The sequence below is a fragment of the Gadus morhua genome, chromosome 2 (assembly GCF_902167405.1).
Source record: "Gadus morhua chromosome 2, gadMor3.0, whole genome shotgun sequence".
NCBI lineage: Eukaryota > Metazoa > Chordata > Actinopteri > Gadiformes > Gadidae > Gadus > Gadus morhua.
Genome location: NC_044049.1, coordinates 5,134,981 through 5,161,799, shown reverse-complemented (window position 1 = coordinate 5,161,799; position 26,819 = coordinate 5,134,981). Strand labels below are relative to the sequence as shown.

The 26,819-nt window shown below is 43.0% G+C and overlaps 3 protein-coding genes across 8 annotated transcripts; all 3 read right to left on the bottom strand.

Moving 5' to 3' along the window:
- Positions 1 to 183: 183 nt before the first annotated feature.
- Positions 184 to 18,306, bottom strand: LOC115559408 (immunoglobulin lambda-1 light chain-like). Of its 6 annotated transcripts, XR_003979574.1 has the most exons (5): positions 5,800 to 5,861; positions 2,636 to 2,747; positions 2,197 to 2,356; positions 1,256 to 1,578; positions 580 to 676 (listed from the first exon to the last, which is right to left on the bottom strand). XR_003979574.1 is itself a non-coding variant. In XM_030378180.1 (4 exons), exons 1-4 carry the CDS (start codon positions 18,246 to 18,248, stop codon positions 348 to 350), a joined length of 729 nt encoding a protein of 242 aa, XP_030234040.1. In that variant the 5' UTR covers positions 18,249 to 18,306; the 3' UTR covers positions 184 to 347. The 6 variants fall into 6 exon arrangements, 2 of the variants coding, with proteins under 2 accessions (XP_030234040.1, XP_030234041.1); XM_030378180.1 differs by lacking the exons at positions 2,197 to 2,356; positions 2,636 to 2,747; positions 5,800 to 5,861 and adding exons at positions 5,374 to 5,699; positions 18,209 to 18,306 and having other exon boundaries at positions 184 to 676; positions 1,256 to 1,289; XM_030378181.1 differs by lacking the exons at positions 2,197 to 2,356; positions 5,800 to 5,861 and adding an exon at positions 2,855 to 2,984 and having other exon boundaries at positions 184 to 676; positions 1,256 to 1,289; positions 2,425 to 2,747.
- Positions 18,307 to 19,685: 1,379 nt separating this feature from the next.
- LOC115559315 (immunoglobulin lambda-1 light chain) lies at positions 19,686 to 22,600 on the bottom strand. The gene is made up of 4 exons (XM_030378137.1): positions 22,441 to 22,600; positions 22,008 to 22,333; positions 20,794 to 20,827; positions 19,686 to 20,191 (listed from the first exon to the last, which is right to left on the bottom strand). The coding sequence occupies exons 1-4, from the start codon at positions 22,478 to 22,480 to the stop codon at positions 19,863 to 19,865; spliced, it is 729 nt and encodes a 242-aa protein (XP_030233997.1). The 5' UTR covers positions 22,481 to 22,600; the 3' UTR covers positions 19,686 to 19,862.
- A 1,277-nt stretch (positions 22,601 to 23,877) lies between these two features.
- Positions 23,878 to 26,777, bottom strand: LOC115559457 (immunoglobulin lambda-1 light chain-like). Its single transcript, XM_030378225.1, has 4 exons — positions 26,620 to 26,777; positions 26,196 to 26,512; positions 24,989 to 25,025; positions 23,878 to 24,378 (listed from the first exon to the last, which is right to left on the bottom strand). The coding sequence occupies exons 1-4, from the start codon at positions 26,657 to 26,659 to the stop codon at positions 24,050 to 24,052; spliced, it is 723 nt and encodes a 240-aa protein (XP_030234085.1). The 5' UTR covers positions 26,660 to 26,777; the 3' UTR covers positions 23,878 to 24,049.
- Positions 26,778 to 26,819: the final 42 nt, after the last annotated feature.

Below are 26,819 nucleotides of genomic sequence, written 5' to 3'. Positions count from 1 at the left end.
AAAGTTATTCTTACAGACACCAGCAGATGGCAGCCCTTCACAGCCTTTGGGGTGAAAAGCAAAACTTAGATCCCTCTGTCACGTTCATTGCCACATCAACGCAACAAATCGCATCTTTTATCAAGTTAAGAAATCGACTAAGCAAACACTTTTTCATTTGAAGAGCGGGAGACAAAATTTTTGCAAATGCAATGACTTTTATTGAGTGAACTTTTCTCAACACAACGTACAGAACGGTTAAAGGTTGTTATTCATGAATGCACACAAAAGCCCTATAGATCACAAAATCACCAAATCTTCTAGTGCACAAGCAGCAAGCAAGAAAGAGATCAAAGTTAACGTGACACTTAGTCGTCAGTGTTCCTGCATTCAGACATCCTCATCGTTTTCTCAAAGGAGCTTGAACCCACGGTCACTTTACATGTGTAGCTCCTGTCCTCGCTGTCACACCCTGGAAGGGACAGATAGCTGCTGAGTTGGAAAGTCTTGTCGGGGTGCTGAACTGCGGTGCTGGTCCAAGTCCCTTCGGTGACTGGACTCCCGTTGATCAGCCAGTTCACCTCTGCGAAGCCGATAGATATCTGCCGTGCCAGACAGACCAGAGCGGCATGGCTGGACGAGAGCGGATTGGTGGAAGGACGGTAGACTGTCAGGACAGGAGGAGGGAGGCTGGAGCCTGGAACATGAAAATGATGACAACATAAATCAGAGAAATGATCGAGAATGTTCAGATTTTGATTTTGACGGCGCTTCAAGAATTGGTATCAATTAATGGCTAGAAATGTTGTAGCCTACTATGGCACCCTGGATTGTAAACTTGCATCTGCTACGAATAGGAAGATTGTATCACGAAGTAATGCATAAAAACATAGGCCTATTTTTTAAGTGATAATTATGCTGTATTATTTCTAATTATGGTAACAATCGTGTTAATAACAATGAAGCGTTGATGTTGTGTGAACCTAAAAGTTGCACATGGTTAAATTGGATGGTAGAATGGTTAACCTAAAAAATAAATTACAATTTAATAGATAATAAATAGGCTATGGCATGGAATAATTATTATTGTCAAAATAAATAATTTAATCGTTAACACTTATTTTACACCACTGTTTCTAAGCCTTGAACGCGCAAAATGAAAACGACAAAAAACCGAAATGTTTTCGAAAAGTGTAAATGGATATACCTTGATACAAATACGAAAACAAACCTTTACAATTGTCAATAAGTAAACATTAATAAATAGGCTACTTACCAGTAACGATCACCTTGGTGCCTCCGCCGAATACCACAGTGATTCAGTTTGTATACATGGCCGTACAAAAACCTCCTGACTTGTTGAAGGCAGTGGAGCCCATAGCCACCCTCTATGTGATGCCTTTCCCAGGAATAACAGGTAGAAACCGTTTTAATCCAGTGAAGTCCAAGTAAGAATTGGTCCTTGCCACATCGTCAATTAAAATGCCATTTCCAGTAAATACAAACAAGATAGGTCATTTTGTTCATCTTTGATTCACCATCCAGTTCCTTTAGTATAGTTGAAAGATCCACGGAAGTCCAACGTTTACTTGTCTCCATCTATAGATAAACACAAATTGTGGTAAATGGTTAAATGAGTGCCGACTATCATTACATTGAGTTTTCAGCAAAAAATACAAAAAATATCTCTTCAACATAACGTTACCATGAAGAACTTGAAGCAGAAGTGAGGCTTTTATGAAGTGGGGTTATTCAAGAATAACAGAGACCCCTCCTCCTCTATATTATATTATAGTAACAAGAAATTCAATGACTTAGCCTCTTCAGTAATTTTTGATCAGCCAAAGGAGCAGCATCCCAAAGGGTTCATGTAGAATACACGAATGAGTCCAAGACTAACCAGAGGAGTAGTGGTCAGGAAGTATTGATCACACCTGTCTCCTGAATCCCAATAAACTCCCATCTTCCAACATGCACTTCATTCATATAAATACTGCAGCTCAAATGACTGTAGTGTACTAATGAAAGGGTTTATAAATCTGAGCTCTTTCTTTTATTTTTCTCGTTGCAAAACCTAAATCCTGTGTGATTTCCATCAGCCACTTGCCCAAAAGCTATCACATATGAATGATTCGATTTCATGTATTTGTAAGGTAACCCAGTGACTGCAGGTAGACCCCTACCAAAAGGTTCTGGGCTCAATCCCCTTTAGCCTACCTGTAAACATCCTTGAGACACATGCCACATGACGACACAGCAGCACAGTTCACATAAGTGTCCAGGAAGGTTTTCCGTCAAATAATCATGTGATGACATAAAAGTCATGTGAGAATGTTATAAAATGGTTGGTCATGAAGGCTTCACACTGTGCCACCATCTGAGAGAGCAGAAAAGCAGAAGTGCTCTGGGAAGAGGTTTTTGTCATGGTGTAAATCACTGTGATACGTTTTCTTTAGCAGAATCATCCCATATGGTACAGTGATAAACTGCGGAGTCTCCTTCCTCCACATTATTGATGATCAATCGATAATCAGTACCGGACTGGCTAGTAGATGTAAAATGAGGTGAGGAGAATCCAGAACCATATTTTACATCGGTCCAGGTATGGCGAAAACGCAGCATATACTGAGGAACTCCTCCAGGTATCTGTTTGTACCAGTCAGCCGAATAACCAGTAACGCTCCCCACGTTACAGTCGATGGAGGCCGTCTCTCCTCTGGTCAGCGTCACAACAGAAGGCTGTGTCACCACAGTCACAGCGCTCACACCTGGAGGAGAAAGCAAAGCAGAAAGCAGGGAGCCGTGAGAGGAGAAGACCTGACGCTGATCAATGGGACATGAGGCCAGAGCTACAGTGAAGCAGCCTCCTCCTTACATGTGAGAGCAGCCAGGAGAGAGCAGAGAGTCCCCAGCATGTTGTCAGTGTGGAGCGGGAAGGTCTCTGGCTGTCCAGCTGAGAGGTGAGCAGGGTTAAGGAGGAGGAGAGGAGGAGAGGCACAAGAACCACCGGCTTATAAACACACCCAGACAGAGGAGGGGAGGGGCTTTCACCTCACTGCTGAGGATGGAACTCCATGTCATGTGTTGTACTCAATCCTCTCTCCTTGGCTGCACATGGATCTGATGAGTGAACAGGTCAAAGGTCAGAGTCGTCATGTTGGGATTGCGTATGTTCGATGCAACACGCATGTGGTCATGAATGTGGAGAATCTCCTATTGTTATTGCACGCCAGTGTCTGCCTTCAACTAAGAAATCAGCTGTTCTGATGGATGAGTGAAGGTTAACATACATTTGATATGAGGCTTAGTGAGAAGGAGAAAGAGGAGGAAGAGGAGGGAGTCTGGAAACAGGAAGAGGAGCCTCAGCTAGAGCTCGCTGCACTGATGCACCTCCATGGATGGATGAATTAGTGGATGAATGGAACATTCAAATGACATCAAATAAGTTGTGATACCTCTGCGAAGCCGATAGACATCTGCCTTGCCAGACAGACCAGAGCGACATGGTTGGACGAGAGCGGATTGGTGGAAGGACGGTAGAATGTCAGGACAGGAGGAGGGAGGCTGGAGCCTGCAACATGAAAATGATGACAACATGAATCCGAGAAATTATTTGAGAATGTACAGAGTTTGACGAAATGGTAGGCCTATCGCTTCAAGATTTACATATCAATTAATGGCTAGAAATATGTACTTTGTACTTTGGCACCATCGATTGTATGTTGTTGTATCTGTTACCGATAGGAAGATTATAGGCCTATCAATGTAACATATTATACATAGGCCTATTACAAAGGCCTATTTTTGAAAGTGAAAAATAATGCAATATTATTTCTGATTATGGTAATAATCGTTTTGACAACAATGAAGCGTTGATGTGTGAACCTAAAAGTTGCACATGATAACGTGGAGGGTATGGTTACCTTGAAAATGAATCAAAATAAAATAGAAAACAAATGCCTAGGCCTACCGTTAGAATAATTAATATTGAATACATAAATAATTTAATAGTCAACACTTATTTTCACCACTGCTTCTAAGCCTTGAACGCGGAAAATGAAAACGACAAAAAAACTTAATGTTTTCGAAAAGTGTAAATGGAGATACTTTGATACAAATACGAAAACAAACCCTTACAATTGTCAATCAGTAAACATGAATCAAAACTTACCAGTAACGATCACCTTTGTGCCTCCGCCGAATACCACAGTGATTCAGTTTGTATTCATGGCCGTACAAAAACCTCCTGACTTGTTGAAGGCAGTGGAGCCACCCTCTATGTGATGCCTTTCCCAGGAATAACGGGTAGAAACCGTTTTAATCCAGTGAAGTCCAAGTAAGAATTTGTCCTTGCCGCATGGTCAATGAAAATGCTATTTCCAGTAAATACAAAAAAGATCGGTCAGTTTGTTCATCTTTGAATGAACAAACCATCCAGTTCCTTTGGTAGGTGAAAGATCCACAGAAGTCCAACGTTTACTTGTCTCCAACTACAGATACACACAAATTGTGGTAAATGGTTAACTGAGTGCCTAGTGCCTACTATCATTATAATGAGCTGTGTGGAAAAAATACAAAAAGATCTTGTCAACAGAACGTTAGCATGAAGAACATGAAGCAAAAATTAGGCTTTTATGAATCGGGGTTCTTCATGAATAACAGAGACACCTCCTAGTCTATGTAACAGCCAGTTACAGTAACAACAAATTCAATGACTTAGCCTCTTCGGTAATATTATTGATCAGCCAAAGGAGCAGCATCCCAAAGGGTTCATGTAGAATACATATGAGTCCAAGACTAATCAGAGGAGTAGAGGTCAGGAAGTATTGATCAAACCAGTCTCCTGAATCACATTAAACTCCCATCTTCCAACATGCACTTCATTCATATGAATACTACAGCTCAAATGACTGTAGTGAACGAATGAAAGGGTTAATAATTCTCAGCTGTTTCTTTTATTTTTCTCGTTGCAAAACCTAAATCATGTGTGATGTCAATCAGCAACATGCCCGAACATTATCATATATAATTGTTATAACCCCTGAATGATCGTAATTCATGTATTTATATGTTAGGTAACCCAGTGACTGCAGGTAGACCCCTATCAAAAGGTTCTGGGCTCAATCCCCTTTAGCCTGCCTGTTAACATCCTTGAGAAGCATGACCCGTCTCTGTGTTCACTGTGAGGTGCTTTATAATAGTGGATGTCACAGTAGCATAGTTCACATTAGAGTCCATCATGGAAGGGTTGAGGTTTCATCGAATAATCGGTCATGTGAGAATGTTAGAAACGGTTGGTCATAAAGGCTTCACACTGTGCCACCATCTGAGAGAGCAGAAAAGCAGAAGTGCTCTGGGAAGAGGTTTTTGTCATGGTGTAAATCACTGTGATACCCGTTCTTTAGCAGAATCATCCCATGTCTCACAGTAATAAACGGCAGAGTCTCCTTCCTCCACATTATTGATGATCAAGCGATAATCAGTCTTTGACTGATAAGTAGATGTGAAACGAGGTGAGGAGAATCCAGAACCATATTTTACATCGGTCCACCCATGGTACAAACACAGCACATACTGAGGAACTCCTCCAGGTATCCGTTTATACCAGTTAGCACGAGTGTTATTAACACTCCCCAGGTTACAGTCGATGGTGGCCGTCTCTCCTCTGGTCAGCGTCACAACAGAAGGCTGCTGTGTCACCACAGTCACAGCGCTCACACCTGGAGGAGAAAGCAAAGCAGAGAGCCATGAGAGGTGAAGACCTGACGCTGATCAATGGGACATGAGGCCAGAGCTGCAGTGAAGCAGCCTCCTCCTTACATGTGAGAGCAGCCAGGAGAGAGCAGAGAGTCCCCAGCATGTTGTCAGCGTGGAGCGGGAAGGTCTCTGGCTGTCCAGCTGAGAGGTGAGCAGGGTTAAGGGTGAGGAGAGGAGGACGAGAGGAGGAGAGGCACAAGAACCACCGGCTTATAAACACACCCAGACAGAGGAGGGGAGGGGCTTTCACCTCACTACTGAGGATGGAACTTCATGTCATGTGTTGTACTCAATCCTCTCTCTCCTTGGCTGCACATGTATCTGATGAGGGAACAGGTCAAAGGTCAGAGTCGTCATGTTGGGATTGCGTATGTTCGATGCAACACGCATGTGGTCATGAATGTGGAGAATCACCTCTTGTTATTGCACGCCAGTGTCTGCCTTCAACTAAGAAATCAGCAGTTCTGATAGCTGAGTGAAGGTTAACATACATTTGATATGAGGCTTAGTGAGAAGGAGGAGGAGGAGGAAGAGGAGGGACCCTGGAAACAGGAAGAGGAGCCTCAGGTAGAGCTCATTGCACTGATGCACCTCCATGGATGGATGAATTAGTGGATGAATGAAACATTCAAATGGACATCAAATAAGTTGTGATACCTAAACAGGTTCAGAGATTACTTGGCCTTTGACAACATAACAAGTTTCGATAAATGACTTGGCAATCGCTTCTGTTCTGTTTCCATCAACCTTAGTTTAGTTTGTTTCATCATGTTACATATAGACACACACACACACACACACACACACACACAGTATCAAGGCCCTAACCTTTAACAGCACTGCCCTTCTAAAAGTGAAAGAAGACTTCCCCTCATAATTTACATAAAGCTATTCATGAAGCGAAGGGGCCACCAGGTGCATCCTGGGAACTAGATGGATGACGTGGCCAGGGATGCTTCACCAACTAGGGTGACAATATTATTTACATGCTTACGTTTGGTATAATATAATAAACATTAGCGATGACGGATACATTCATTGAATGAACATGATCTGGAATCGAAATTACCCCACATATGGGAACGGGAAATAGTTCAAAAGGTGTTTCCTTGATCATGTTTAGACGATCCCTATGAAGGATGATTGAGTAAGGGCATATTATGTTTCTTGGAAGAATATTTGTAGTTCATCTCATGTCCCTGTAATGTGACGACTGCTTTCAATCATTTTTCTGAACAGTTGATATCTGAAGTGATTTTTACACACCTGCAGATGGCAGCATTTCTCAGCCTTCTTAGAGAAAAGCCCAACTTTGTTCCTTCTGTGAACTTCTGGTCCATTTCCACATCATAACAATGTATCTTATCTTTTATCAACTCAAGGAATCGAAAAATCAAACACTTCGTTTAAAAAACGCAAGAAAACATTTTTTCAAATGCAATGACTTTTATTGAGTGAACTTTCCTCAACACCACATACAGAAAGGAGGTTGTTATTCATGATGCACACAAGCGATTAAGAATGGCGGAAAACGCCAGAATGGCGTTTTCCTCATTACATCTTCTAGTGCACAAGCAGCAAGCAAGAACGACGTCAACGTTAACGTGACATTATTCTACACAGTGTTCCTACATTCAGACATCCTCATTGTTTTCTCAAATGAGCTTGAACCCACGGTCACTTTACATGTGTAGCTCCTGTCCTCGCTGTCACAACCTGGAAGGGACAAATAGCTGCTGAGTTGGAAAGTCTTGTCGGGGTGCTGAACTGCGGTGCTGGTCCAAGTCCCTTCGGTGACCGGACTCCCGTTGACCAGCCAGCTCACCTCTGCGAAGCCGATAGACATCTGCCGTGCCAGACAGACCAGAGCACTGCGGTCAAGTGAGCCGCCATTCGTTCATCCGCGGTTAAGCCAGCCGTCACACAAAATCTTCGTGCGCCTTTACTCTAAACAGCCTTTGGGTGGTATCTCGCAATGTTTTCAAAATAAATCCCTTCACCTACGTGTGTAGATATATAGAACACTAGCTGTCTTACAGCGGCGTCTAGAATGTCCGCACTTGCGGACATCTTGCCAGTCAGCTGCTCACCCATCTTCTTCTTTCGTTTAATTTCCTTTGGAACTATCACACAGGGATTGCTACATTCAGCAGCCAGTTCAGTGTCTCTCCGTCCATCTGTACCAGGCCTCTACGGCCATGTGGGGCGCCAAAGGTCGGGCACTCGTTGATTATGTGTGAGACCGTCTGGGTAGCTCCACATTGGCAGTTGTCCGAGGGGCTTGATCCGGTCATTTTCTAGAAGGACTGGGTTCTCCCCCAGTCTGTTCGGAGGCGGTTGAGCCGAACCCATGCCTTTCGCGGGAGTGTATGTCCAGGTGGTGTTGGTGAAGGGGTGGCGACGAAGGCGTGCAGGTTGGTGTTTGCGTCCTTCCATTCATCTTGCCACCTCATGTCCATCCATGTCTCAGAGACAGGGCCAGACCTTAAGAGATCCGCAGCTCAAGTGGCAAAGTGTTGCCTCGTGATCCTTTGGGGTGTGTTCTGCGGTGCTGGGATGATGTTATTTCCGCCAGACTGGGGTGCCTTCTCCGCAAGCTCGAGGATCTGGAAGTCGCGACTTACTTTTGGTGGATGGACTCCGGATAGTACAGGTAGCATCTCTCTTGGAGTTGGTTTCATGGTGCCTGAGATGATGCGCATAGCTTCGTTGAGGACAACATCGACTGATTTGATGTGGACACTGAGACCAGGCCGCTGCGGCATAGGCCTACTCAGTAGTGGAATACACAAGTGCGAGGACTGACTCTACTTCGCTCACCGCTTGAGGTCGTAACATAGAATGATCGGTTCTGGAGCATAAGCATAATGAATTTCACAAGCTTCACGTCAGGGATCATTTGTAGTAGCTTAAAATAAAGACCACGGTGCCACACAGTGTCATAGCCAGCTGTGAGGTCGATGTAGGCAACTCCAACCTTCGTCTTCTTCTGAAACGCTCCTTCTATGTCGTTGACTAATCTGACTATTTGATCTGTCGTTGATCTTCCTTTGCGGAATCCTGCCTGGGCTTGTGGGAGGTTTGCCTCCACGATGTCATTGATACGCGCCAGGATTATTCTCTCCATCAACTTGTATGGTATACAGAGCAATGAGATTGGCCTGTAGCTCTTCGGATCTTCAGCAGATTTATTGGGTTTGAGGATAGCAGCCACATGAGCCTTTCTCCAGATAGCAGGGATGGTTAGGGTTGACAGGCAGTTTGAGATGAACAGGCGTAGCCAGTTGAGAGCACGGAACCCCAAGTGCTTGAAATCTCGAAATCTATACAGTAAAATCACATGGTTCCTTGCGTACAAGTAGTCAGTACAACAGTTAGTATGGTCATATCAGTCAGTGACATTTTCTCTAAATCTATACAGTAAAATCTAATGGTTCCTTGTGTACAAGTAGTCGGTATAACAGTTAGTATGGTCATATCAGTCGGTGCCTGAACTTATGTGAAATTCGGACTATAGCCCACTTCAAAGTGCTGACATAATGCAATTTTGCAAATTCGAGAATATGCACTTGTATGTTTTTCAAATGACATTTTCTCTAAATCTATACAGTAACATCTAATGGTTCCTTGTGTACAAGTAGTCGGTATAACAGTTAGTATGGTCATATCAGTCAGTGCCTGAACTTATGTGAAATTCGTTCTATAGCCCACTTCAAAGTGCTGACATAATGCAATTTTGCATTATGCTGACCGATTAAATGTGATGGGAAAAAATCAAACGACTTGTCCGACTTGAGGGCTGCGTTATGAAACGATGCGTCAGATAAACGATCGCACACATACGACAGAGCCTATAAACTCAACAAATGAATCCTATTTAACAGCCCGTTCCCTATGAAAAAATGATGTGATTTTTTTCGTTAAGTGACCGTAACATACCTTTGTGTTCCGTTTGTTGCTTACAGAAACAACACAGAATAAGCTTATTAATAAGAGGGAAATCGTCGAGCGATGTCTTTTGTTCAGAAGCGTTTTTCAATATGTGAGCAACAGTAGACATGCAAACGTTAAAGATTCTTAGAAAAAAAATCCAAAGTTATGCAGCTCATTGTGACGTCATAAGAGAGATGACCTCTCCACCGTGGCCGTGTGTAATAATAATAATAATACATTTAATTTAGAGGCGCCTTTCAAGACACCCAAGGTCACCTTACAGAGCATATCATAAATCGTTTAAAAAACAAGACATTGTGGAAAAAAATAAAATAAACATAATAAATAAAAAATAATAATAACTAGAACTGCAAGCAGTTATGCAGGGGTCCAAGAAGTGTGCATTTCGCCGGCACAACGCGACAAGAAATGTGCGTTTCGCCGGCACAACGCGAAGCATGTGTTCAAAACACTACCCTGAACCTGTGGATACAAAGGATGAACCTGTGGATACAAAGGATTTGACTGTGGTAGGAGTAGCGAGAAGTCAGTGTAGCATTTTCGAGGCAAAATTTTGTAGAAGATATACAATTTCCTCGTTTATGGCGCCCCCTAATGGCGAAATTTTCCGAAATTTTTATCGTACGACACTAAGGTTAGCACCAACATGTGTGTAAAACTTGGAGTCGATCCGATGTGTAATTTTGGATTTTTTGGGATTTTGGATTTTCCACGTCTAATTTAGCTAATAAACCAATATTCAAAACGCTACCGTTTCGTCGTCGAAGGTCGGATCAAAAAAGTAATGCAGGAATTATTTTCGTGTAGGTCTGAAGATGCCGTGTGCAAAGTTTTGTGTCAATTGGTCGAGAAATGTGGGAGGAGTAGCGAAAAAACATTTTTGCGGTTTTCGCGATTTAGCGAAAAATATTCATGGACGCAAATGGGCGTGGCCTAGGCCAAAAGATGCAGCAGACTCCAGTGCATCTGTGTGTACAAGTTTTTGGACTCTGGGAGGTTCGGTGTGGGAGTTATAGCCCCAAACGCGTATTCCTTGGTATAGCGCCACCTAGTGGCCGGCATGTCTGGATTTTGTCGTCTGCATAGTCTTCACGTACCTGGATCTAGTCATGTAATTGGCGTGTTTGCACCATTTACGGTTTGGGCTGTAGTACCACTTTCTTGGTAGGAAGTATAACTAGAACTGCAAGCAGTTATGCAGGGGTCCAAGAAGTGTGCATTTCGCCGGCACAACGCGACAAGAAATGTGCGTTTCGCCGGCACAAAGCGAAGCATGTGTTCAAAACGCTACCCTGAACCTGTGGATACAAAGGATTTGACTGTGGTAGGAGTAGCGAGAAGTCAGTGTAGCGTTTTCGCGGCGAAATTTTGTAGAAGATATACAATTTCCTCGTTTATTGCGCCCCCTAATGGCGAAATTTTCCGAAATTTGTATCGAACGACAATAAGGTTAGCACCAACATGTGTGTAAAATTTGGACTCGATCCGATGTCTCATTTTGGATTTCTTTGGATTTTTGATATTCCACGTCTAATTTAGCTAATAAACCAATATTCAAAACGCTACCGTTTCGTCGTCGAAGGTCGGATCAAAAAAGTAATGCAGGAATTATTTTCGTGTAGGTCTGAAGATGTCGTGTGCAAAGTTTTGTGTCAATTGGTCGAGAAATGTGGGAGGAGTAGCGAAAAAACAGTTTTGCGGTTTTCGCGATTTAGCGAAAAATATTCCTAGACGCAAATGGGCGTGGCCTATGCCAAAAGATGCAGCAGACTCCAGTGAATCTGTGCGTACAAGTTTTTGAATGTGGGAGATTCGGTGTGGGAGTTATAGCCCCAAACGCGTCTGTCCTTGGTATAGCGCCACCTAGTGGCCGGCGTGTCTGGATTTGGTTATCTGAGTAGCGGTGCCGGACCTGGATCTAGTCATGCAATTGCCTTCTCGGCACCATTTACGGTTTGGGCTGTGGTACCACTTCTAAGGCGTATAGTATAATAACTAGAACTGCAAGCAGTTATGCAGGGGTCCAAGAAGTGTGCATTTCGCCGGCACAACGCGACAAGAAATGTGCGTTTCGCCGGCACAACGCGAAGCATGTGTTCAAAACGCTACCCTGAACCTGTGGATACAAAGGATTTGACTGTGGTAGGAGTAGCGAGAAGTCAGTGTAGCGTTTTCGCGGCAAAATTTTGTAGACGATATACAATTTCCTCGTTTATTGCGCCCCCTAACGGCAAATTTTTCCGAATTTTTTATCGAACGACGTTAAGGTTAACACCAACATGTGTGTAAAATTTGGACTCGATCCGATGTCTAATTTTGGATTTCTTTGGATTTTTGATATTCCACGTCTAATTTAGCTAATAAACCAATATTCAAAACGCTACCGATTCGTCGTCGAAAGTCGGATCAAAAAACTGTCTGAGGGTTTCTTTGCGTGTGCGTCTGAAGATGCCGTGTGCAAAGTTTGGTGTTGATTGGTCGAGAAATGTGGGAGGAGTAGCGAAAAAACAGTTTTGCGGTTTTCGCGATTTAGCGAAAAAAAATTCTAGACGCAAATGGGCGTGGCCTATGCCAAAAGATGCAGCAGACTCCAGTGAATCTGTGTGTATAAGGTTTTGAATGTGGGAGGTTCGGTGTGGGAGTTATAGCCCCAAACGCGTATTCCTTGGTATAGCGCCACCTAGTGACCGAAATCCTTACAAAAACAATAGGGATCCAACCTGTTGGCTTGGACCCCTAACAAGAAGTGTGCATTTCGCCGGCACAACGCGACAAGAAATGTGCGTTTCGCCGGCACAAAGCGAAGCATGTGTTCAAAACGCTACCCTGAACCTGTGGATACAAAGGATTTGACTGTGGTAGGAGTAGCGAGAAGTCAGTGTGGCGTTTCCGCGGCGAAATTTTGTAGAAGATATACAATTTCCTCGTTTATTGCGCCCCCTAATGGCGAAATTTTCCGAAATTTTTATCGAACGACATTAAGGTTAGCACCAACATGTGTGTAAAATGTGGACTCGATCCGATGTCTAATTTTGGATTTCTTTGGATTTTTGATATTCCACGTCTAATTTAGCTAATAAACCAATATTCAAAACACTACCGTTTCGTTATCGAAGGACGGATCAAAAAAGTGATGCAGGAATTCTTTTCGTGTAGGTCTGAAGATGTCATGTGCAAAGTTTTGTGTCAATTGGTCGAGAAATGTGGGAGGAGTAGCGAAAAAACATTTTTGCGGTTTTCGCGATATAGCGAAAAATATTCCTAGACGCAAATGGGCGTGGCCTAGGCCAAAAGATGCAGCAGACTCCAGTGCATCTGTGTGTACAAGTTTTTGGACTCTGGGAGGTTCGGTGTGGGAGTTATAGCCCCAAACGCGTCTGTCCTTGGTATAGCGCCACCTAGTGGCCGGCGTGTCTGGATTTGGTTATCTGAGTAGCGGTGCCGGACCTGGATCTAGTCATGCAATTGGCGTGTCGGCACCATTTACGGTTTGGGCTGTGGTACCACTTCTAAGGCGTATAGTATAATAATAATAATCCTTACAAAAACAATAGGGATCCAACCTGTTGGCTTGGACCCCTAATAATAATCCTTACAAAAACAATAGGGATCCAACCTGTTGGCTTGGACCCCTAAAAATCCTTACAAAAACAATAGGGATCCAACCTGTTGGCTTGGACCCCTAATAAATGTTCCTGTCCTGTGTTTGTGCGTGCGTGTGTTACGGACAGTGCTGATAGCCTAGCAGAGGTGAGATGTTTGCATGTCATGAATATTCATAATAAGAGCCAAAATCTATCCATCAATGTAAGCACAAACTGAGGAGCATGGGCATCCGGGCCCCGTTTCCCGATAACGATGCTCGTACGATCATTCTCACGATGGATCTTGCAAGCCATCGTAAATTTCTTTGGAGCGCTTCGAACGCGCGTTCACTGCACTCACGACGTTCGTAGGATTGTAACCGTCTACTGACACGGTGCTGAAATGGGCTCCGTAGGAGGGGGCGACGCAGGAATGATGCAGGAAAATGGAGAGGTGTCTGGCTGCAGACATCCACCCACACGCTCCAAACATCCACCCACACGCACTTCCGCTGCAGACAGAAACATCCACCCACACGCCGGAAATTGCGTGCTGGTGGATGTCTGGAGCGTGATTTGCACATTATTCAACAGCGCCCCCTCGGGTCACACTTTTCGGTGGGTCGCAGAATTCGTTGTAACAACGGGACTCACTGCTCGAAGATGTGACGTTCGGCTCAGCTGCACTTGGAGGTTATGGTAGGTGACTATTCAAAACACAGCGATACAATTATAAATGCACGAGACTTGCATTTCTTTTCCGATCTATTAGTTTCATTAAGTTTAGATTTTTTCATCAAACAAATAACAGAACGTTACACCAATATGAAGCATTTGTTGTTTTAATCCACACTGACGGTGGCAAACGCTAGCTAGGTGTCATTTTTGTAAAATAGGCAAATGTTTTGTGCAAACGTTGTGTAGCCTATAGTCGGTCTTATTAAACAATTTTAGAGATTTGTCGATGTGTTGGGAGCATAAACGATTTTAAGATTTGGACTTTTGACAGAGGTACGTTTTTATTTATATAGTTTTAATGTTGTTAATGTTAAGTTGCATTTGTTTGTTATTTTTTTGTTCATTTACTCCTACAACAATCTTTAATTTCCCTGAATCTTCCACCATTCAGTCATGACAATAATCTTTTGTAAAGAATGTGCCATCCTCCTAGGTGTGATGGTCTTTCATTATTTTAAGTATTTAAAGAGGACAAAATTATTCTGGTGTTCAACTCACTCAGTGTTCAACAGTTTCAGGTCCTCGTCTCTGTAGACAGACTTACCCCCTCCAGTTATGTTTCCCACCACAGTGCCGTTGTTGTCTAATTTGATGTGTTATTATCTGGATGGGCTTGTCTGCAGTCCGGGGTATAGAACCTTACAGTTCCAAGTCTTAGTTTAAGTAACTAACTGGTTGCAAAAATAATATAATTGAATATAAAATTATTCCAACTTGGTGGCATTTCATTTTCCATTAAACAGGGGCCACTTTACAACATTGTGGCTGGAGTTGCCTGGCTGCGTAAGAATGCAGGTTTGCTCAAGGGGAAGGTGGTCGAGCCTGCATTTCCGATTATGGACGCAAAAGAACAGCAGGAGCTCCTGGAAAGGATACGTTCTTCAAGTGATGAAGAAGAAAAGTACCCCCTGCTCTTCACATTTGACTTTCAGGAAGACATGGAGGTCTTCCTTAACATGGCAGCTGAGGAGGATCTTCGGGTCAACGCCATGTTTCTGGGTCGCTGGGTGGACAGCCAGTGACATTGCTGTGTGTGTGTGTGTGTGTGTGTGTGTGTGTGTGTGTGTGTGTGTGTGTTGAGGTTCTGAGTTCAGTTATCTGTTGAGTGTTCTTAATAAAGTGTTATAACGTTTACAATGTATTGATTTTTTGTATGACTTTACTTATTCACTTTGGTTACACACAGAGCTAAACACAGACTTGAGTTTGTCGGATTTAAATATGGGCAAATAAGGTGGTCCAGCAGCACAAGGTAAGACAATATTATAGACAATTAGAGCCAGATATTAAATGAATGATGGTTCAGAGTAAGAATTTAGGAATGAAAAAGTGCTAATAACATATGATAAATTATGTTGGAATGCAGTCGAACCTTATGATATTAAGACAACAGAATGTGTAACATAGCTAGACCTAATACAAATATGTCAGAAAAGGTGAAGCTAAAGGGGAATTGTTCCAACTATTCCTGTCCACTCATACATAGTATTTAAAATAATTATTAGCCTCAATCTCTGATGCCCTTCAGCTTTACAATACGAGTATCAGTTTGTGTCCGATCAAATATTAAATTGAGATGATTGCAGTATAACACAGAGGGAATCTGAATGAGGTGTGTGTATTCACAGAAGGAGAAGAGCCATAAGCTCCATCTTAAAGTAAACAGCGAGTGTCAGGTCTTCTGTCCAAAACCGGAAGCGTTTATCCGATTTTATAACTTAATTTATTTCGTTCATTTATGTAAACACATTACTTAACGCCCTTTCATTTATGTAAACACATCGTAACGCCCGATTTTTATTTTATTTTCCGATTTTTATTTTTTATTATCCGATTTCCGGCGTGTGGGTGGATGTTTCTGTCTGCAGCGGAAGTGCCTGTGGGTGGATGTCCGGAGCGTGTGGGTGGATGTCTGCAGCTAGACTCTCTTGGGAAAATGGGGTTGAAAAGCATTAAAATATCTCCCCATCAAGGCCATCAACAGAATGGCCTACGAAAAGATTAGACTGCAATAATATGAATGCTAAAGATATTAAAACACAATTGATTAGGCCTAGGCTGACATATGCTGCATTAGTCCTTATCCTGAACGCACTACTACATTTTGTCAAGGCATTTTCCCCCCTGAAATAATTACAAAAATAGCTTGTGTGACAACTACATTTATCTTAATGTGCAGCAAAGAGAGCCGACTTTATCCGATTCTGAATAAGGTTTCATTGATTGGCGCGCAATTTAGAAACTTTGATGTAAAACAAAAAATGCAACATTCCATTAATTCAGTAGCATTCAAATGCAGATTCTGGGCATTGAAACCCGGCTATTGCTGACCCGATTAGGAGAGCTTGGTCTAGATCCTGCCCTTATTGTTGGGCAGGATGATGTATAGGCCTTTTTACACTGCCAAGCCGGACACCCGCATGCAAGAATGAGTTCACGTCTGAGTAAAGGTTACAAACGAAATTAACTATTTACAAGTGCAAAAACATCAACTTATTGTTCATTTCTTTATGAGACTTGCTTTTTATCCAGACAAGTCTCATAAAGAAAGTTAGTCTGCGTCTCTCGTAGATCGTAGGCCTACCATCTTTCAAGGTATATTTTAATGTGAGTGCATTAACCTTCTCACATGATCAGCAGCTTGCGGATTTCACTTTAGAACTGCTCATGATGATATTGCCGCGTTGTCTCTGTAGAGACAGCGCAGCAACACCTCTATCCAAGCACCTCCCTGGAACCGGAGACGTCGCATTTACATCAGATTCAAAATGAAACCAAATAAACCGCAAATGTGTGTAGGGTCCGAGAGGGTAAATCGGGGTGCTAGCTCAAGCAGGCAATTCACCTCGGGCAGTGGAAACGCGCCGACCATGCCGCGAAAAAGGCGTGCACACGACGGCATATTTTTGGCCGTGTGATGATGGTGGGAAAGCGTGCGGCGTGCCAAGGCCTGCGTATTGGTTAGAGCAAATAACGTCTGGTGTAATCCATTTGTATGGTACGCCGGTACGTGCTAGTGGTAAACTGCCAATCTCCCAGCTTTCTTGCGGCATTTGCGGAGGCACGTCCCCTTTTGGTCGTAGATTCAAGGCTCGATTCCACCGGAGGCGTAGGCGCCGCGGGACGGCTGCGCCGCGGTCACCGCTGCTGATCGCTTCCACTATAATCAATGAGGCAGAGGAGTAGTGGTCAGGAAGTATTGATCACACCTGTCTCCTGAATCTTAATAAACTCCCATTTTCCAACATGCACTTCATTCATATAAATACTGCAGCTCAAATGACTGTAGTGTACGAATGAAAGGGTTTATAAATCTCAGCTCTTTCTTTTATTTTTCTCGTTGCAAAACCTAAATCCTGTGTGATTTCCATCAGCCACTTGCCCACACAGTATCACATATAACCCCTGAATGATTCAATTTCATGTATTTGTTAGGTAATCCAGTGACTGCAGGTAGACCCCTACCAAAAGGTTCTGGGCTCAATCCCCTTTAGCCTATCTGTAAACATCCTTGAGACACATGCGTAGTCCTTCGTTCTCCCTAATGACCTGTCTCTGTGTTCACTGTGAGGTGCTTTACATTAGTGGACGTCACAGCAGCACAGTTCACATTAGTGTCCAGGAAGGTTTTCGTCAAATAATCAGTCATGTGAGAATGTAATAAAACGGTTGGTTATGAAGGCTTCACACTGTGCCACCATCTGAGAGAGCAGAAAAGTGCTATGAGAAGAGGTTTTTGTCATGGTGTAAATCACTGTGATACCAATTCTTTAGCAGAATTATCCCAAGTGTGACAATAATAAACTGCTGAGTCTCCGTCCTCCACATTTTTGATGATGAAGCGACAATCAGACACAGACTTACAAGTAGATGTGAAATGAGGTGAGGAGAATCCTGGACCATATATCACATCGGCCCAGGTTCGGTGAAAACTCAGTACATACTGAGGAACTCCTCCAGGTATCTGTTTAAACCAGAGAGCGGTTTGATCAATAGCACTCCCCAGGTTACAGTCGATGGAGGCCGTCTCTCCTCTGGTCAGCGTCACAACAGAAGGCTGCTGTGTCAGCACAGTCACAGCGCTCACACCTGGAGGAGAAAGCAAAGCAGAAAGCAGGGAGCCGTGAGAGGTGAAGACCTGACGCTGATCAATGGGACATGAGGCCAGAGCTGCAGTGAAGCAGCCTCCTCCTTACATGTGAGAGCAGCCAGGAGAGAGCAGAGAGTCCCCAGCATGTTGTCAGTGTGGAGCGGGAAGGTATCTGGCTGTCCAGCTGAGAGGTGAGCAGGGTTAAGGTTGAGGAGAGGAGGAGGAGAGGAGGAGAGGCACAAGAACCACCCGCTTATAAACACACCCAGACAGAGGAGGGGAGGGGCTGTCACCTCACTACTGAGGATGGAACTTCATGTCATGCGTTGTACTCAATCCTCTCTCCTTGGCTGCACATTGATCTGATGAGTGAACAGGTCAAAGGTCAGAGTCGTCCGGTTAGGATTGCGTATGTCCGATGCAACACGCATGTGGTCATGAATGTGGAGAATCACCTCTTGTTATTGCATGCCAGTGTCTGCCTTCAACTAAGACATCAGCAGTTCTGATAGATGAGTGAAGGTTAACAGACATTTAATATGAAGCTTAGTGAGAAGGAGAAGGAGGAGGAAGAGGAGGGAGTCTGGAAACAGGAAGAGGAGCCTCAGGTAGAGCTCACTGCACTGATGCACCTCCATGGATGGATGAATTAGTGGATGAATGAAACATTCAAATGACATCAAATCAGTTGGGATACCTAAACAGGTCAGAGATAATCAGGCAGTTGACGACATAACCAGTTTCCATTAATGACTTGGCCATCGCTTCTGTTCTGTTTCCATCAACCTTAGTTTAGTTTGTGTCATCATGTGACACATGGACACATGTTTGTGTACACTCACACACACACACACACACACACACACACACACACACACACACACACACACACACACACACACACGCTCACACGCAAACACACACACACACACACACACACACACACACACACACACACACACACACACACACACACACTTTCATAGTATCAAGGCCCTAACCTTAACCAGCACTGCCCATCTAAAAGTGAAAGAAGACTTCCCCTTATAATTTACATAAAGCTATTCATGAAGCGAAGAGGCCACCAGGTGCATCCTGGGAACTAGATGGACGAGGTGGGCAGGGATGCTTCACTGACTAGGGTCACACTATTATTTACATGCTTATGTTTAGTGCAATATAATAAATATTAGAGATGACCGAAACATTAAATGAATAAAGTGAAAAATGGGAATGGAAATTAGAACACAGGTTTTTCTTGGTTCATGGTTAGATGACCACTATGAAGTTTGATTGAATTCTGGCATATAGTATGTTTGTAGGAAGATTATATATAGTTTATATTATGTCACTCTCATGTGAGGATCTTCTACATTCGATATATTTGTCTGAACAGTTGATATCTGAAGTGATTCTTACAGACATCAGCAGATGGCATCACTTCTCAGCCTTTGGGGTGAAAAGCAAAACTTGGTTCACTCTGTCACGTTCATTGCCACATCAATGCAACGTATTGCATCTTTCATCAATTTAAGAAATCGACTAATCAAACACTTTTTCATTTGAAGAGCAGGAGACAACACTTTCATTTCAAATGCAATGACTTTTATTGAGGGAACTTTTCTCAACACAACGTACAGAAAGGTTCATAGAAAGGTATCTATTCGTGAATTCACACAAAAGCCATTTAGACCACAAAATCACCCTATCTTCTGGTGCACAAGCAGCAAGCAAGAAAGACGTCAACGTTAACCTGACACTTATTCTAAAGTGTTGCTACATTCAGACATCCTCGTCGTTTTCTCAAAGGAGCTTGAACCCACGGTCACTTTACATGTGTAGCTCCTGTCCTCGCTGTCACAACCTGGAAGGGACAGATAGCTGCTGAGTTGGAAAGTCTTGTCGGGATGCTGAACTGCGGTGCTGGTCCAAGTCCCTTCGGTGACCGGACTCCCGTTGACCAGCCAGCTCACCTCTGCGAAGCCGATAGACATCTGCCGTGCCAGACAGACCAGAGCGGCATGGCTGGACGAGAGCGGATTGGTGGAAGGACGGTAGAATGTCAGGACAGGAGGAGGGAGGCTGGAGCCCGGAACATGAAAATGAAGACAACATGAATCCGAGAAATTATTCGAGAATGTACAGATTTTGATGTCTGACGAAATTATAATGCTTCAAGATTTACCTATCAATTAATGGTAGGCTAATATACTTTGTACTTTGGCACCCTCATTGTAGCCTATGTTGTTTTATCTGTTACCAATAAATTGTATCACGATGTAACATATTAAACATATTACATTGGCCTATTTTTTTAGAAGTGAATAATAATGTAATATTAATTCTGATTATGGTAATGATCTTTTTAACAACAATGTAGTGTTGATGTTGTGTGAACCTAAAAGTTGCACAGGATAACATGGATGTTAGAATGGTTACCTTGAAAATTAATTAAAATAAAATAGAAAACAAATAAGGCTTACCTTTAGAATAATTATTACTGTATAGATAAATAATTTTATAGTCAACAGTTATTTTACACCACTGTTTCTAAGCCTTGAACGCGCAAAAAGAAAACGACAAAAAACCGAATTGTTTTCGAAAAGCGTAAATGCAGATACCTTGATACATATATTTATAGGAAATACGAAAACAAACCTTTACATTTGTCAATAAGGAATCAAAACTTACCAGTAACGATCACCTTGGTGCCTCCGCCGAATACCACAGTGATTCAGTTTGTATACATGGCCATACAAAAACATCCTGACTTGTTGAAGGCAGTGGAGCCACCCTCTATGTGATGCCTTTCCCAGGAATAACAGGTAGAAACCGTTTTAATCCAGTGAAGTCCAAGTAAGAATTTGTCCTTGCCACATGGTCAATGAAAATGCTATTTCCAGCAAATACAAAAAATGTCCTTTTGTTCATCTTTGAATCACCATCCAGTTCATCTGGTAGGTGAAAGATCCACAGAAGTCCAACGTTTACTTGTCTCAGACTATAGACAAACACAAATTGTGTTAAATGGTTAAATGAGTGCCTACTATCATTATAATGAGCAGTGTGCAAAAAATATAAAAAGATCTCTTCAACGTAACGTTACCATGAATAACTTGAAGCAGAAGTGAGGCTTTTATGAAGTGGGGTTCTTCATGAATAACAGAGACACCTCCTCCTCTATATTACACGTTATAGTAACAACCGATTCAATGATTTAGCCTCTTCTGTATTATTATTGATCAGTCGAAGGAGCAGCATCCCAAAGGGTTCATGTAGAATAAATGTATAAGTCTAAGACTAACCAGAGGAGTAGTGGTCAGCAGGTGTTGATCACAACTGTCTCCTGAATCACAATAAACTGCCAACTTCCACCATGCACTTCATTCATAGATTACTACAGCTCAAATGAATGAAAGGGTTAAAAATTCTCAGCAGTTTATTTTATTTTTCTCATTGCAAAACCTAAATCATGTGTGATTTCCTTCATGCTGGAACAACCTCATATATATTCTTTATAAACTCATGAATGATAATATTTAATGTATTTATGTGTAAGGTATCCCAGTGACTGCAGGTCGACCCCTAACCAAAAGGTTCTGGGCTCAATCCCCTTTAGCCTACCTGCTAACATCCTTCAGAAGCATGCCTAGTCCTTCATTCTCCCTACTGTCCCGTCTCTGTGTTCACTGTGAGGTGCTTTACATTAGTGGACGTCACGGCAGCACAGTTCACATTAGTGTCCATCAAGGAAGGGTTGAGGTTTTCGCAAATGAATCGGTCGGATGAGAATGTTATGAAACGGTTGGTTATGAAGGCTTCACGCTGTGCCACCATCTGAGAGAGCAGAAAAGCAGAAGTGCTCTGGGAAGAGGTTTTTGTCATGGTGTAAATCACTGTGATACGTGTTCTTTAGCAGAATTATCCCATGTGTGACAGTGATAAACGGCTGAATCACCTTCCTCCACATTATTGATGATCAAGCGATAATCAGACTTCGACTGATAAGTGGATGTGAAATGAGGTGAGGAGAATCCAGCACCATATTTTACATCGGTCCACTCATGGAACAAACACAGCACATACTGAGGAACTCCTCCATGTATCTGTTTATACCAGTTAGCACGTCGACCAGTAACACTCCCCAGGTTACAGTCGATGGAGGCCGTCTCTCCTCTGGTCAGCGTCACAACAGAAGGCTGCTGTGTCACCACAGTCACAGCGCTCACACCTGGAGGAGAAAGCAAAGCAGAAAGCAGGGAGCCGTGAGAGGTGAAGACCTGACGCTGATCAATGGGACATGAGGCCAGAGCTGCAGTGAAGCAGCCTCCTCCTTACATGTGAGAGCAGCCAGGAGAGAGCAGAGAGTCCCCAGCATGTTGTCAGTGTGGAGCGGGAAGGTCTCTGGCTGTCCAGCTGAGAGGTGAGCAGGGTTAAGGGTGAGGAGAGGAGGAGGAGAGGAGGAGAGGCACAAGAACCACCGGCTTATAAACACACCCAGACAGAGGAGGGGAGGGGCTTTCACCTCACTGCTGAGGATGGAACTCCATGTCATGTGTTGTACTCAATCCTCCCTCCTTTGCTGCACATGGATCTGATGAGTGAACAGGTCAAAGGTCAGAGTCGTCATGTTGGGATTGCGTATGTTCGATGCAACACGCATGTGGTCATGAATGTGGAGAATCACCTCTTGTTATTGTACGCCAGTGTCTGCCTTCAACTAAGAAATCAGCTGTTCTGATAGATGATTGAAGGTTAACAGACATTTGATATGAGGTTTAGTGAGAAGGAGAAAGAGGAGGAAGTCTGGAAACAGGAAGAGGAGCCTCAGGTAGAGCTCACTGCACTGATCCACCTCCATGGATGGATGAATTAGTGGATGAATGAAACATTCAAATGGACATAAAGTAAGTTGTGATACCTAAACATGTTCAGAAATAATTTGGCAGTTGACAACACAACAAGTTTGCATAAATGCCCCTGCCTTCGCTTCTGTTCCGTTTCCATTAACCTTAGTCTAGTTTGTTTCATCACGTTAGACATAGACGCGTGCACGTGTACACACACACACACACACACACACACACACACACACACACACACACACACACACACACACACACACACACACACACACACACTTTCATAGTATCAAGGCCCTAACCTTAACCAGCACTGCCCTTCTAAAAGTGAAAGAAGACTTCCCCTTATAATTTACATAAAGCTATTCATGAAGCCAAGAGGCCACCAGGTGCATCCTGGGAACTAGATGGATGACGTGGCCAGGGATGCTTCACCGACTAGGGTGACACTATTATTTACATGCTTACGTTTGGTATAATATAATAAACATTACTGATGACGGATACATTAATTGAATGTACATGATCTGGAATGACAATAAAAATCGAAATTACCCCACATATGGGAACAGGAAATAGTTCAAAGGTGTTTCCTTCATCATGGTTAGACGATCACTATGAAGGATGATTGAGTAATGACATATAGTATTGTCGGAAGAATATTTGTAGTTCATCTCATGTCCCTGTTATGTGACGGCTACTTTCAATCTTTTTTCTGAACAGTTGATATCTGAAGTGATTTTTACACACCTGCAGACGGCAGCATTTCTCAGCCTTTGGAGAGAAAAGTCCAACTTTGTTCCTTCTGTGAACTTCTGGTTCACTTCCACACCATAACAATGTATCTCATATTTTATCAACTAAAGGAATCGTAAAATGAAACACTTCTTCATTTAAAAAACGCAAGAAAACATTTTTTCAAATGCAATGACTTTTATTGAGTGAACTTTCCTCAACACCACATACAGAAAGGAGGTTGTTATTCATGTTGCACACAAGCGATTAAGATCACAATGGCATTTTCCTCATTAAATCTGCTAGTGCACAAGCAGCAAGCAAGAAAGACGTCAACGTTAACGTGACACTTATTCTAAAGTGTTGCCACATTCAGACATCTTCATCGTTTTCTCAAAGGAGCTTGAACCCACGGTCACTTTACATGTGTAGCTCCTGTCCTTGCTGTCACACCCTGGAAGGGACAGATAGCTGCTGAGTTGGAAAGTCTTGTCGGGGTGCTGAACTGCGGTGCTGGTCCAAGTCCCTTCGGTGACCCGACTCCCGTTGACCAGCCAGCTCACCTCTGCGAAGCCGATAGACATCTGCCGTGCCAGACAGACCAGAGCGGCATGACTGGACGAGAGCGGATTGGTGGAAGGACGGTAGAATGTCAGGACAGGAGGAGGGAGGCTGGAGCCTGGAACACGAAAATGATGGCAACATGAATCAGAGAAATTATTCGAGAATGTTCCGATTCTGACGTCTGACGAAATGTTATCGCTTCAAGATTTACCTATCAATTAATGGCTAGAAATATGTACTTTGTACTTTGGCACCTTCGATTGTATGTTGTTGTATCTGGTACCGATAGGAAGATTGTATCACAATGTAACATATTAAACATAGCCTATTACAAAGGCCTATTTTTTTTAGACGCGAACAATAATGCAATATTATTTCTGATTATGGTAATAATCGTTTTAACAACAATGAAGCGATGATGTTGTGTGAACCTAAACGTTGCACAGGATTATGGGGTTACCTTGAAAATGAATTAAAATAAAATAGAAAGCAAATAATGCCTAGGCCTACCGTTAGAATAATTATTATTGTATAAATAAATAATTTGATAGTCAACACTTATTTTACACCACTGTTTCTAAGCCTTGAACGCGCGAAATGAAAACGACAAAAAAAAAAAATGTTTTCGAAAGGTGTAAATGGAGATACCTTGATACATCTGTTCATAAGAAACACGAAAACAAACCTTTATAATTGTCAATCAGTAAACATGAATCAGAACTTACCAGTAACGATCACCTTTGTGCCTCCGCCGAATACCACAGTGATTCAGTTTGTATTCATGGCCGTACAAAAACCTCCTGACTTGTTGAAGGCAGTGGAGCCACCCTCTATGTGATGCCTTTCCCAGGAATAACAGGTAGAAACCGTTTTAATCCAGTGAAGTCCAAGTAAGAATTTGTCCTTGCCACATGGTCAATGAAAATGCTATTTCCAGTAAATACAAAAAACATATAGGTCCTTTTGTTCATCTTTGAGTCACCATCCAGTTCCTTTGGTAGGTGAAAGATCCACAGAAGTCCAACGTTTACTTGTCTCCAACTATAGACAAACACAAATTGTGGTAAATGGTTAAATGAGTGCCGACTATCATTATAATGAGCTGTGTGCAAAAAATATAAAAAGATCTCTTCAACATAACGTTACCAAGAAGAACATGAAGCAGAAGTGAGGCTTTTATGAATTGGGGTTATTCAAGAATAACAGAGACACCTCCTCCTCTACATTATATTATAGTAACAACAAATTCAATGACTTAGCCTCTTCAGTAATATTATTGATCAGCCAAAGGAGCAGCATCCCAAAGGGTTCATGTAGAATAAATGCATAAGTCTAAGACTAACCAGAGGAGTAGTGGTCAGCAGGTGTTGATCACAACTGTCTCCTGAATCACAATAAACTGCCAACTTCCACCATGCACTTCATTACAGCTCACATGAATGAAAGGGTTAATAATTCTCAGCAGTTTATTTTATTTTTGTCATTGCAAAACCTAAATCATGCGTGATTTCCTTCAAGCCGGAACATTATCATTCTTTATAAACTCATGAATGATAATATTTAATGTATTTAAGGTAACCCAGTGACTGCAGGTAGTCCCCTTCCCAAAAGGTTCTTGGCTCGATTCCCTTTAGCCTCCCTGTAAACATCCTTGAGACACATGAGAATCATGCCTAGTCCTTCATCCTCCCTAATGACCCGTCTCTGTGTTCACTGTGAGGTGCTTTACATTAATGGACGTCACAGCAGCACAGTTCACATTAGTGTCCATCATGGAAGGGTGGAGGTTTTCGCAAATAAATCGGTCAGATGAGAATGTTATAAAACGGTTGGTCATGAAGTCTTCACACTGTGCCACCATCTGAGAGAGCAGAAAAGCAGAAGTGCTCTGGGAAGAGGTTTTTGCCATGGTGTAAATCACTGTGATACCTCTTCTTTAGCAGTATTATCCCATTCCTGACAGTAATAAACTGCTGAGTCTCCTTCCTCCACGTTATTGATGATCAAGCGATAATCAGATATGGACTGACTAGTAGATGTGAAACGAGGTGCGGAGAATCCAGAACCATATTTCACATCTGCCCAGGAATGGAAAAATTGTAGTACATACTGAGGAACCCCTCCAGGTATCTGTTTATACCAGCGAGCAGCATTAATAAAACCAAGGTTACAGTCCATGGAGGCCGTCTCTCCTCTGGTCAGCGTCACAACAGAAGGCTGCTGTGTCACCACAGTCACAGCGCTCACACCTGGAGGAGAAAGCAAAGCAGAAAGCAGGGAGCCGTGAGAGGTGAAGACCTGACGCTGATCAATGGGACATGAGGCCAGAGCTGCAGTGAAGCAGCCTCCTCCTTACATGTGAGAGCAGCCAGGAGAGAGCAGAGAGTCCCCAGCATGTTGTCAGTGTGGAGCGGGAAGGTCTCTGGCTGTCCAGCTGAGAGGTGAGCAGGGTTAAGGGTGAGGAGAGGAGGAGGAGAGGAGGAGAGGCACAAGAACCACCGGCTTATAAACACACCCAGACAGAGGAGGGGAGGGGCTTTCACCTCACTGCTGAGG

Coding starts and splice junctions, on each gene's coding strand:
- LOC115559408 (XM_030378180.1), bottom strand. CDS start 18,248: ATGCTGGGGACTCTCTGCTCTCTCCTGGCTGCTCTCACAT. Junction 1,290..5,373: donor ATGATTCTGCTAAAGAACGG/GTATCACAGTGA, acceptor TGAATCACTGTG/GTATTCGGCGGAGGCACCAA. Junction 677..1,255: donor CACCAAGGTGATCGTTACTG/GTAAGTAGCCTA, acceptor TTCATGTTCCAG/GCTCCAGCCTCCCTCCTCCT.
- LOC115559315 (XM_030378137.1), bottom strand. CDS start 22,480: ATGCTGGGGACTCTCTGCTCTCTCCTGGCTGCTCTCACAT. Junction 22,334..22,440: donor TCTCCTGGCTGCTCTCACAT/GTAAGGAGGAGG, acceptor TTTCTCCTCCAG/GTGTGAGCGCTGTGACTGTG. Junction 20,828..22,007: donor ATAATTCTGCTAAAGAACAC/GTATCACAGTGA, acceptor TGAATCACTGTG/GTATTCGGCGGAGGCACCAA.
- LOC115559457 (XM_030378225.1), bottom strand. CDS start 26,659: ATGCTGGGGACTCTCTGCTCTCTCCTGGCTGCTCTCACAT. Junction 26,513..26,619: donor TCTCCTGGCTGCTCTCACAT/GTAAGGAGGAGG, acceptor TTTCTCCTCCAG/GTGTGAGCGCTGTGACTGTG. Junction 24,379..24,988: donor CACAAAGGTGATCGTTACTG/GTAAGTTCTGAT, acceptor TTCGTGTTCCAG/GCTCCAGCCTCCCTCCTCCT.